Source organism: Octopus sinensis, linkage group LG1, assembly GCF_006345805.1.
Source record: "Octopus sinensis linkage group LG1, ASM634580v1, whole genome shotgun sequence".
In the NCBI taxonomy this organism is placed as follows: Eukaryota; Metazoa; Mollusca; class Cephalopoda; order Octopoda; family Octopodidae; genus Octopus; species Octopus sinensis.
In genome coordinates this window covers 197,434,428-197,446,876 of record NC_042997.1, presented here as the reverse complement: position 1 = coordinate 197,446,876, position 12,449 = coordinate 197,434,428, and the positions used below count along the sequence as shown (strand labels likewise).

Here is a 12,449-nt window from a genome sequence, read left to right as displayed (position 1 = left end):
GAGCACTGTATACAATAATTTCATTATTATTATTATTAAAATACTGAAAATAATATGTGGTTGTTTTATACAGGAAATTCGCTTTTAACCCTTTTGTTACCATATTTCTGTTGAGATGATTTGTGTTTCTTTCAATTAATTTTAAATTGATTATCTTCAAACATAAATACATGGAGATGCTACTCTGTGTGTGTGTGTGTGTGTACAGTGGTGGATTAGGGGGTTTCGTTCACTTATGAGTTGATTTCTTAATTTCACCAGGGTAGAGCAATGATTTCGGCAATCTTATCATCGAACATTTTGAGAGAAATGTTGTTTAATCATTTTGCAAGGGACTACAGTCAAGTTTTTATATGCATCTTTGAGGCACTTTGAAAGAAAAATATTTAGTAGGTATCCATCTTGTGTATGGTTTTTTGAATATACACCCCTACAAGGTTGTATATAATGTTATGTATATACAAAGAAAAGGTGCATGGCTCAGTGGTTAGAGCATCGAACTTATGACCATGAGGTTGTGAGTTCGAGTCCTGGACCGTGCTGCATGGTGTTCTTGAGCAAGACACTTTATTTCACCTTGTTCCAGTTCACTCAGCTGTAGAAATGGGTTGCAATGTCACTGGTGCCAAGCTATATTGGCTGTTGCCTTTCCCTTGGATAACACCGTTGGCGTGGAGAGGGGAGACCGGTATTCATGGGCGACTGCTGGCCTTCCATAAACAACCTTGCCTAGACTTGTGCCTGGGAGGGTAATTTTCTAGGTGCAAATCCCATGGTTATTCATGACCAAAAGGGGTCCCCAATACAAAGAAAAATAAGAAAAGAATTGGAAAGATAACCCAATTTTTTAATGGCAATTTTTTTAATGGAAATGTTATAACCAAAAAGTACCAAAGGGTTTTTAACTGAACAAATCAACTCTAATACTTATTTTATCAGTCTCTTTTTTGCTAAACCACTAAGATGTAGGGACATAAACAAACAAACAGTTGTGTGGGTGCAAACACAAAGATACATGAACATAGATATATACAAATATGTGTGTAGACGATGGGTGCCTTTCTGCTACAGACACACTTGGTTGGCCCGAGCCTACAGCAAAAGAAACATGCTCAAGGAGCCATGCAGCAACTGAACCTGAAACCATTTGGTTGGGAAGGAAACTTCTTATCAAACAGCCACGCCTTGTCTATTTTCTTATTTTGATTTTTATGGCAGTGAATTCTTGGGCATAGGGAATGAGAGAAAGTGGGAGAGTTCTTCTCAAGTGAGTGAAACAGCATCCATACTATGGATGATGTTGTCATATATATGTCCGTGGTTGACCAGAATTTGTCTAAAATCTGGGTCTGAATGTGGTTTAAAAAACAGCGTAATTGTGGCCCATCTTGTTTTCCATCGTAATCGATCAACATCAATGGAATTTGTAGCTGTGATACCAGTGCTGGTGGCACATAAGAGAACCATCTGAACATGGCTGTAGCAAGCGCTGCCCTGACTGGCCTCCGTGCCGGTGGCACGTAAAAAGTACCATCCGATCGTGGCCATTGCCAGCCTCGTCTGGTCTCTGTGCAGGTGGCACGTAAAAAGCACCCACTACACTCACGGAGTGGTTGGCGTTAGGAAGGGCATCCAGCTGTAGAAACATTGCCAGATAAGACTGGAGTCTGGTGCAGCCTACTGGCTTCCCAGATCCCAGTTGAACCGTCCAACCCATGCTAGCATGGAAGACGGATGTTAAACGATGATGATGATGATGATGATGTCTGCAGCACATTGATTGACATTGAAACAGAAATCTTCTCGGTTGAGCGAGAGTTCTCCAGCTGTTTTGTCACTCTTGTCCAACCAGCTCTTGATATTGTCCACCTATTGCATTCTTTGCTTGCCTCTTGATCTACTAGCCTCTGCTCTTCCTTCTATGAAGATGGTTTTCCAAACCTCTGTGCCTTTGAATATGGCCGCAATAGATGAGCTTTTGCATTTCCACAATGTCCAGATCTTGTCGTTTTTCACTTCTTGTAACACCCATTCATTTCTCCGATGATCCTCGTAAGAGACTCGTATACCCACATTTCAAACGCATTGATTTGAAGAGAACACGCTCTATGTGTTTTCCATGGTTACGGCACTAATTTGGTGGAAAAACGCACCACAGATCGAGAAGGCAAAGTATGGCTTTATGGTAAAGGTTCAATGTAAAACATGCAACCACTGGTTCACAGACACGATGATTCTTTTCCTTGTCTTTTCTTTTCCATGAGCAATGTCTAATTGTGTGTATACTTTTATTTTTTCTTTTCTCTCTATTTTCGAAAATGTTTACTTTTTTTGTGAAATAGGAGGACAATCAATGGATCTTTTCGGTTTGAACGGCAGTTTTTAACATAATTTCTAGGTAACTAAAAAATTTTAAACTTCGTATACTGGTAGAATGTGTTTTTAAAACATCTTTTTCTCTTGGCTTTATTAAGAAAATTCTATAGTTTGTAAGATATTCGTTGTTTTTTTACTTCAATTTCTGCAATTTCAACCAATCAGTGATGTCTATTGAGGTAAAAAACATTCTGTGCCGTATGAATATGTCCCTCGTTTAAGAAACAGATTGGGTTTATTTACATTGTGAAGAAAAAAAGATACCCTTCCCCTCACCCTAACCCTAAAACGTTTTGAAATGCGATAGATCGATACTAGGGTCATAATTATGGGTGACAATTTCATATGACACCGCTAGAAAAAACTGCTGTTCAAACCGAAAAGATCCTAATCAATTTAGGGACGATGTGACGAATGATATGCATTAAAAAATTCTCAACAAAATGAAGTTTCCCTCGAAGTGGGAGAAGAAAAACATTAGAACCACAATTAAAGAGGAGGCAAGATAATTTACAAAAATTAAGAATCAAGCTCACAAAATTGATTTATATGTTCAGGAGAAAAGAATTTCATCATTGCTTGCAAGCAAGGTAACTACGAGCATGTTTCAATATTATGTGACCTCGTCAGTACAGCATAGTCTACTAAAGCCTAGCTTGAGCTATTTGCAGAAGATTTTGCACAAAGAAAAGGAGTTATGAAAATTTTTAGCCAGTAATAATTTGCATAGTCAAAAAAAAAAAAACGGAAATAACTTATATGACCCAATGGCATAGAATTAGATAAACTTGTTTAAATAATTGAGGACTTTTTTTCGTTCATCAAATTAATTCTCAATTGACATTTCTCATTTAGTTAAAGAGCGAAAATGAAATGATAGTCGTAAGCAAATTCACAAGTTCTGTATAAACAGAACATGTGAATTTGCTTACAACTATCATTTCGTCTAGCCCTAGCATTCCTCTCTAGTTTTCGTGACTGTAGAATTTTCATTCCGCTTATATTTTTACGCCCTGCACACTTTGAATAAGTTGTTCAGTGAGTGCTCCCACTGCTGTCACAAAGCATAAGGCTTGGGCGCACCAGGCAGTTGCCTGTGGCCGTCTACGAGCCTAGGGATTCAATGCTAATATGTACTAGCTACGACGGTACATATTCTAAAATTGGAACGATACAGAGATTAGCATGGCCCCTGCTCAAGGACGACACGCAAATTTGTGAAGCGTTCCATATATTTTTATGCGCAGGAGTGGCTGTGTGGTAAGTAGCTTGCTTACCAACCACATGGTCCCGGGTTCAGTCCCACTGCGTGGCACCTGAGGCAAGTGTCCTTCTACTATAACCTCGGGCCAACCAAAGCCTTGTGAGTGGATTTGGTAGACGGAAACTGAAAGAAGCCCGTCGTGTATATGTATATGCACATATACATGTATGCGTGTGTATATGTTTCTGTGACTGTGTTTGTCCCCCCCCCCCCAACATCGGTTGACAACCGATGTTGGTGTGTTTACGTTCCCGTAACTTAGTGGTTCGGCAAAAGAGACCCAATGGAATAAGTACTAGGCTTACAAAGAATAAGTCCTGGAGTCAATTTGCTCAACTAAAGGCGGTGCTGCAGCATGGCCACAGTCAAATGACTGAAACAAGTAAAAGAGTAAATATCATGACTTGCTATCAATAAATAAACACAAGCTCCAGCGCATTATGGTGATAGTGCTCCCACCACCTCTTATTAATTTATAGACTCATTAATTTTGTGGCGATATTAGTCCTCAGCGGGTACTTATCAGATTAAACCAACAAGGGAACTTTGACATTAAGAGTGTGGGTACCCTTCACCTTCAGTCAAATTTGAACTTACGCACCGATAAATTATCTAAAAAAAAAAAAGAAAAGCCATATTCTTTTCTTTTATATGTTTCAGTCCAATGACTGTGGCCATGCTGGAGCAGCGCCATTATGATCATGGAAACTTTTTATGAAAACCCAAATACATAAATTTGGGTTCATACTCTTTTACTCTTTTACTTGTTTCAGTCATTTGATTGCGGCTATGCTGGAGCACCGCCTTTAGTCGAGCAAATCGACCCCAAGACTTATTCTTTGGAAGCCTAGTACTTATTCCATCGGTCTCTTTTGCCGCACCGCTAAGTTACAGAGACGTAAACACACCAGCATCGGTTGTCAAGCGATGTTGGGAAGGACAAACACAGACACACAAATACATACACACACACACACACATATATATATATATATATATATATATTATATATATATATATATATATATATATATATATATATATATATATACATACATACACATATATACGATGGGCTTCTTTCAGTTTCCGTCTACCAAATCCACTCACAAGGCTTTGGTCGGCCATAGGTCATAGTAGAAGACACCTGTCTAAGGTGCCACGCAGTGGGACTGAACCCGGAACCATGTGGTTGGTAAGCAAGTTAATGAAGACCCAAATACATAAAGTGCATATTATGAATTTGTAAAATTAAAGTTTTCTTAGTACAGATGCACAACCACAGCTTGTAAGAAGTTGCAATTTCTCGTTGTACCAAAAACTTTCCCCTATCCTTGTAACGTGAACCCGAAGCTATGTCATTTAAATTACACCTTACATTAAATAAAGTAGTCCAAGATATACTATAGCTGAGGAAAAGAGAAAAAAAAAAGGTAGACAGTAAAATGGTCACGTTGAAATACCTTTCCGCAATAATGGGAAGAAGGTAAGTCGAGCGCAGGATTTGAACTTATAACTTAAAGGGACGCAATCAAGTGATTATTCGTCTGCTGTCTTACTGATTCTGCCAAAGTCTTTCCGCTCTTGACTTAAATAATAAATGAAAATACATTTATGGCACTCACATATGGATATTATGCAAGTGAAATAGTCTCAAGTCTTCTATGATATTTTAAAGCAGAAGCAAATAATGTTAAGAAAAAGACCAGCAATTTAAACTAAAACCCGAAATTATATCCAGGTTGACGTCATAACATGTGCAACGCATTCTGGGAATTAATGTGTATTTTTTTTGTGTAAATCGTTTTTTTATCAATCGATTTCCAGTCCATTTGGTAAGAATTCCTAGCGTCACTAAATTTCACTTTATGTCTATCATTCGATATTTTTACTAATTAAAACGAACTCTCTTCTTATCTTTGTAAGAAAATAGACGTCGAAGCAATTGTTTAACAAGCTTTAAACATTATTACTAAATCGTTTACATTTATTTCTTGCTCTTTTCATACTGATATAACGGGAATATATACATATATATATATGTGTGTATATAAATATATACATATATTATATTCAATGTTTATTTAAAAGATGTGGAAATGAATGGGGAAAAAAATGACTTTGTATTATTTGTTTCTTTGTAAAAATCTACAGTCAATAAAAACCATTGACAATTTTGACGCTTGTTATTATTATTATTATTATTATTATTTTTTAAAAGATCCATTTAATTTGTTCTATTTTGAGATTTTCGTTTCACCGCATTGTATGTCTTTCAGGTTTTTTTAAGTACTTTTCTGGAGGAGGAAAATACAAAAGCCACCCCTCAAAAAAAAAAAAAAAAATCTTAATTAGAAAAGAAATAAACTAAATTGTTTATTATTTAATCTTTATAAAAATTAATTATACCACCCCCCAAAAAATAAATAATCTAAAATATTTTTTTTTTTTAATAAATTTTCAAGCACTGAAATTACCTTAATATTAAATAGCTTTATATACATACATACATAAATATACATATATATATACATACATATACATATCTATATATATATATATATATATATATATATATATATATATATATATATATATACATAAGAATTGTTTTGGTTGATTTATTTGTTTGTTACGATTAATTTGTGGGCGTTAGCGACGGCTTTAGGTACTGTTGATGTTACGGAAACTACCGAATGTTTCCGAAAGCTGAAGATTAAACAAAAATGGCGGACGATGAAGAGATTCATTTGGATGGCAAACCAGTTGATGACCTCCGGGTTATAGATCTTAAAAGAGAACTGGACAAACGAGGCCTTCCCAAGGGTGGCAGCAAACCTCAACTTGTAGATAGACTAAAAGCAGTAAGTTTGCTTGCGCTTGCATTCTGCCCTTGCATATGTCGTTTATGAAAAGGCAGCTACTTTTGTCTGTCGTTTGTTTTGTTACTCGTTGTTTTAACATGTTTCTCTCTTTCTCTCCCTTCTTTGCCTACGTTTTGTTAAACCCTCGAATTATGAAATCTACATATATCCATCTCCCTTTCTCTCTCTCTCTCTATATATATATATATATGTGTGTATATTTACACACACACATATATATATGTGCATATACGTATATATACATATGAGTTTTGCTTACTACACCTAGCTTCACAATAAAAATGATAGCTATAATCCGATAAACAACTTTATGTAGGTATTATCTATCTATCTATCTATCTATATATATATATATATATATATATGTATGTATATTTATGTATATATATGTATGCACACACATATATGTATGCACATATATATATATGCACACACACACATATATATGTTTGTGTGTGTATATATGATACATGTATGGGTGTATATATATATATATATATATATATATATTTATATATATATACATATTTATGTATATAGAATTCATTTTGCCGGGCTTTTCTAGAGAAGCTTAGATTCTAACATTTGCAGATTTACATGTGAATATAATAAGCAATATTTTAATATATATATATATATAATGCTCTGCCATTTATGCATAAAGCATAAACAAATTTACTGTAAATAAAATAAAGATTCGTAAACATTGACACTCAATTTTTTTCTACTTGCAACTTCAAACATACAAAAACAAACGCCTTGCTTGACATAGGCAAGGAAGCCGCGCTTAAAACTAATTCATTTTTTTTTATCATTGATTAAAAAAAAGAAAAGAAATCTATCTTTTATTTGCTGGGTTACATTTGTTAACCTTATTCTAAATCTTACATTCTGTAATACCCATTTATCATTCAAAAAAATGTCCCCCCTTTTATTTTTGGCGTATATTTTAAAGAAATCTACGAGGTGAATTCACAAGATGCGTTTGTTGGAAGACCTAAACTAAACGTTTTTTTGTGTGTATGTGTGTTTGTTTGTCTGCGACTGTCCGAATGAATCTAAGCTCAACTGTGAAGTTTGTAAACATTCAACAACGGAATGAATCATCTCCGTTTGAATCCTGGACTGCCAGAGTTATCGGTCTTGATCACCGTTTTCTTATTTTTTTTCTATCGTTTTTTTTTTTGTGTGTGTTTTTTTTTTGTTATATTAGAAATAAATGTTTTTTTTCTTCCCCCCTCATTCATCCTGTCGAAAGTAGACGATTATCAATAGATTTGAGCGCGTCAATAACATCTATCTATGTATCTATCTATAAACACATGCGTATATATTATACGTACATAGATAGGCGCGCTCACATAGTGTTTACACACTCTGTGTATATAAAATTACACACACACACTCACATATATATATATATATATAAACACATGCATATATATATATATTATACGTATACACACACAGGCGCGCTCACATAGTGTTTACACACTGTCTCTGTATATATAAAATCACACACACACACACACATATAAATATATATATATTGTACGTACACACACAGGCGCGCTCACATAATGTTTAAACACACTGTCTGTATATATAAAATTACACACACACACACACATATATATATATATATATATATATGTATGTATATTTATGTATATATATGTATGCACACACATATATGTATGCACATATATATATATGCACACACACACATATATATGTTTGTGTGTGTATATATATGATACATGTATGGGTGAATATATATATATATGTATATATATATTTATATATATATACATATTTATGTATATAGAATTCATTTTGCCGGGCTTTTCTAGAGAAGCTTAGATTCTAACATTTGCAGATTTACATGTGAATATAATAAGCAATATTTTAATATATATATATATATATAATGCTCTGCCATTTATGCATAAAGCATAAACAAATTTACTGTAAATAAAATAAAGATTCGTAAACATTGACACCCAATTTTTTTCTACTTGCAACTTCAAACATACAAAAACAAACGCCTTGCTTGACATAGGCAAAGGAAGCCGCGCTTAAAACTAATTCATTTTTTTTTATCATTGATTAAAAAAAAGAAAAGAAATCTATCTTTTATTTGCTGGGTTACATTTGTTAACCTTATTCTAAATCTTACATTCTGTAATACCCATTTATCATTCAAAAAAATGTCCCCCCTTTTATTTTTGGCGTATATTTTAAAGAAATCTACGAGGTGAATTCACAAGATGCGTTTGTTGGAAGACCTAAACTAAACGTTTTTTGTGTGTATGTGTGTTTGTTTGTCTGCGACTGTCCGAATGAATCTAAGCTCAACTGTGAAGTTTGTAAACATTCAACAACGGAATGAATCATCTCCGTTTGAATCCTGGACTGCCAGAGTTATCGGTCTTGATCACCGTTTTCTTATTTTTTTTCTATCGTTTTTTTTTTGTGTGTGTGTTTTTTTTTGTTATATTAGAAATAAATGTTTTTTTTCTTCCCCCCTCATTCATCCTGTCGAAAGTAGACGATTATCAATAGATTTGAGCGCGTCAATAACATCTATCTATGTATCTATCTATAAACACATGCGTATATATTATACGTACATAGATAGGCGCGCTCACATAGTGTTTACACACTCTGTGTATATAAAATTACACACACACACTCACATATATATATATATATATAAACACATGCATATATATATATTATACGTATACACACACAGGCGCGCTCACATAGTGTTTACACACTGTCTCTGTATATATAAAATCACACACACACACACATATAAATATATATATATTGTACGTACACACACAGGCGCGCTCACATAATGTTTAAACACACTGTCTGTATATATAAAATTACACACACACACACACATATATATATATAAATAAACACATGCATATATATATATATATATTATACGTACACACACAAGCGCGCTCACATAATGTTTACACACTCTGTATATATAAAATTACACACACACATATATATATATATGCATATATATATTATACGTACACACACAGGCGCGCTCAGATAATGTTTACACACTCTGTCTTATGTATATATAAAATTACACACACACACATATATATATAAATAAACACATGCATATATATATTATACGTACACACTTATATATATATATATATATATAAGTGTGTGTGTGTGTGTAATTTTATATATACAGAGACTGTGTAAACATTGTGAGCGCGCCTGTGTGTACGTATGATATATATATATGCATGTGTTTATATATATATGTGTGTGTGTGTTTGAAACAAACAAGACATAATTCACTATATAAGAATGCATTTTTTATTCGCCTGTGAAGTTACATAAACGATTTAGGGGCCAAAAGTTTCGCTCACCCTCTCTCCCTTCCTCTCTACATATGCGTGTACATTTCAAATATTAAAGTACGCCAAATATATTTATTAATTAATCAGGGATTATTTTTAATCAATCGCCCATTATTTCCTCCCTGCATTAACATTCGACAGCTAATTGTGCAACTCCAATAATATTCATATATTCATGAGCAGTCATTAAGGCCCCCTTAATTGCCTGCCTTTCGTTTCATACCCTTACCATCAATTTCTATGCTATCCACCTCGCTCCATTAACAAGTCTTCCTCCCTCCTTAATCGCAAATGCTATCACTCACTTATAGTTTGGATCTGTAGTAACCTTGGCTTCGTTTTTCACGTCTCTTCGAATTCCATTTCTTTCTTTCCACCATGTAAACAACCCGAATCATTTCTACATTATAGTAATTTTATTTCCTTCCACGTCTTTTACTAATTTGGTTTTTTTCAGTAATAATTTTGTCTTTTATTTAATTTCATTTTTCTTCGTATATTTTCTTTTCTTTTTTTTTTTTCGTATCAGACAAATTAAAACAAAACAACAAAAAAATATATCTGGAGCCCCCTTAAAACAATGTAGCCTTTTGTTCTACATAAAACAGTCAAGATAATATCTATGTTTATAGCATAATTAATATATATATAACATATATATATTTATATATATAACAGCAGCAACAGGCATAGTAGAAATTATTTCGACATAGCTGCTTATGTACACACACTCTTTTCTATCTGTCTGCTTGAGAGAGAGAGAGCTTTGCCACAACTACTAGCGGGAAATCGTTTGAATTGGTGCAGAAGTGTGTATTCGTGCTAGCGAATTCCCCCCACAGATTAACCAACCATACTGTGTGGTTTTCGTCTAATAATTTCCCTTCCATGTTTTCGTGGTGATTGTATATAATAATTGTATTGGGGAATAAACTTAAAAAGAGACGTTTGCTTATTTGCTTTCTATGGTATTTTCATAGTTCTTTTTTTTTTTTCGAGGTTTCGGTTGTTTTTCTCGGGAGATTTTGTAATTTTAAATGAATTCTTTTAAAAACCCCAAAAAAACCACGCGCCTCTATCTCTCTCTCTCTGACACACTCACACTTATTTTGCGCGCGCGCGCGTGTAAATATAGATAGAATCGCGGTGGATACAGTGGCGGAGTTGCAAGCTGGTTGGATGCTTTCAGCTTATCTAGTTCGATATCTCTCTGCTTGAATCTCTCTTTTTAATCAAAAATTTCCAATTAAAGAAAAAAACAAAACAAAAACATTGCACTAATTCTACGCTTCCACTCCCATAACAACATAGACACATTCACACACATACACACCTCAAATCTCTCTCTCTCTCTCTCTCTATATATATATATATATATATATATCTACATATTACACAAAATATTTTATAGTATTTTATGTTTAAATTTAATTTGATAATTATAATGAATTTTCTGGGGTTTTTTTTTCCTTATTGTTTTGATTCCGTATGTAGCTTTAAGCAGTATCAGTTCTGTTCTGTTCCTGTTCGTAAATAAATTCACCCTCCCACCCCTCCCACTTCTCCAAATTCCATCATTTTTACAGAAAAATTGATTTCTATATCTTGTGATATTTTAACCGTCTGTTTAATTGCTTTACGCGCTGAGAATTTTTAATAACAAATAACGCTAAATATTTTGAACTTGACTGCATCAATTTTTATCAGTGACTGAATAAAATAAAAAAAACTCCTGATTTTCTTAGCCTTATAGTATAATTTGTACGTGTGTGTGTGTGTATGTATATATGTATGTGCGTGTGTGTGTGTATGCATATATCGGTGCATGTATCTATGCGTGTAAATGTGTATGTATATATGTGTATATATATATGTGTATGTATATATATATATGTGTATGTATACATGTGTGTGTATCTATATATATAATATATGCATGTGTGTATGTATGTATAGATAGATATATATATGCATGTGTGTATGTATGTATATAGATATATATATATATGCATGTGTATGTATGTATAGATAGATATATATATGCATGTGTGTATGTATGTATAGAATATATATATATATATAATAATGCATGTGTATGTATGTATAGATATATATATATATATATATGCATGTGTATGTATGTATAGATAGATATATATATGCATGTGTGTATGTATGTATAGATAGATATATATATATATGCATGTGTATGTATGTATAGATATATATATATATGCATGTGTATGTACATATATATAAATATGCATATGTGCATGTATGTATAGATATATGCATGTGTGTATGTATATATATATATATGCATGTGTATATGTATATATATATGCATGTGTGTATGTATATATATATGCATGTGTATATGTATATATATATGCATGTGTGTATGTATATATATATAAATATGCATATGTGTATGTATGTATATATGCATGTGTATATGTATATATATATAAATATGCATATGTGCATGTATGTATAGATATATGCATGTGTGTATGT

General features: G+C 33.2%; 1 protein-coding gene and 1 non-coding gene across 4 annotated transcripts in view; both read left to right on the top strand.

Moving 5' to 3' along the window:
- Nucleotides 1-3,509: 3,509 nt before the first annotated feature.
- LOC115220489 lies at nucleotides 3,510-3,613 on the top strand. The gene has a single exon (XR_003882544.1). It is a non-coding gene; the product is annotated as a U6 spliceosomal RNA (small nuclear RNA).
- A 2,736-nt stretch (nucleotides 3,614-6,349) lies between these two features.
- LOC115232645 (apoptotic chromatin condensation inducer in the nucleus) overlaps nucleotides 6,350-12,449 on the top strand; it is a 137,036-nt gene continuing 130,936 nt past the window's right edge. For all 3 annotated transcript variants that reach the window (XM_029802666.2, XM_029802656.2, XM_029802647.2), the window contains exon 1: nucleotides 6,350-6,504. In XM_029802666.2, coding sequence (XP_029658526.1) covers nucleotides 6,367-6,504 — 138 coding nt within the window. In that variant the 5' untranslated portion in view covers nucleotides 6,350-6,366. The remainder of the gene's footprint in view (nucleotides 6,505-12,449) is intronic.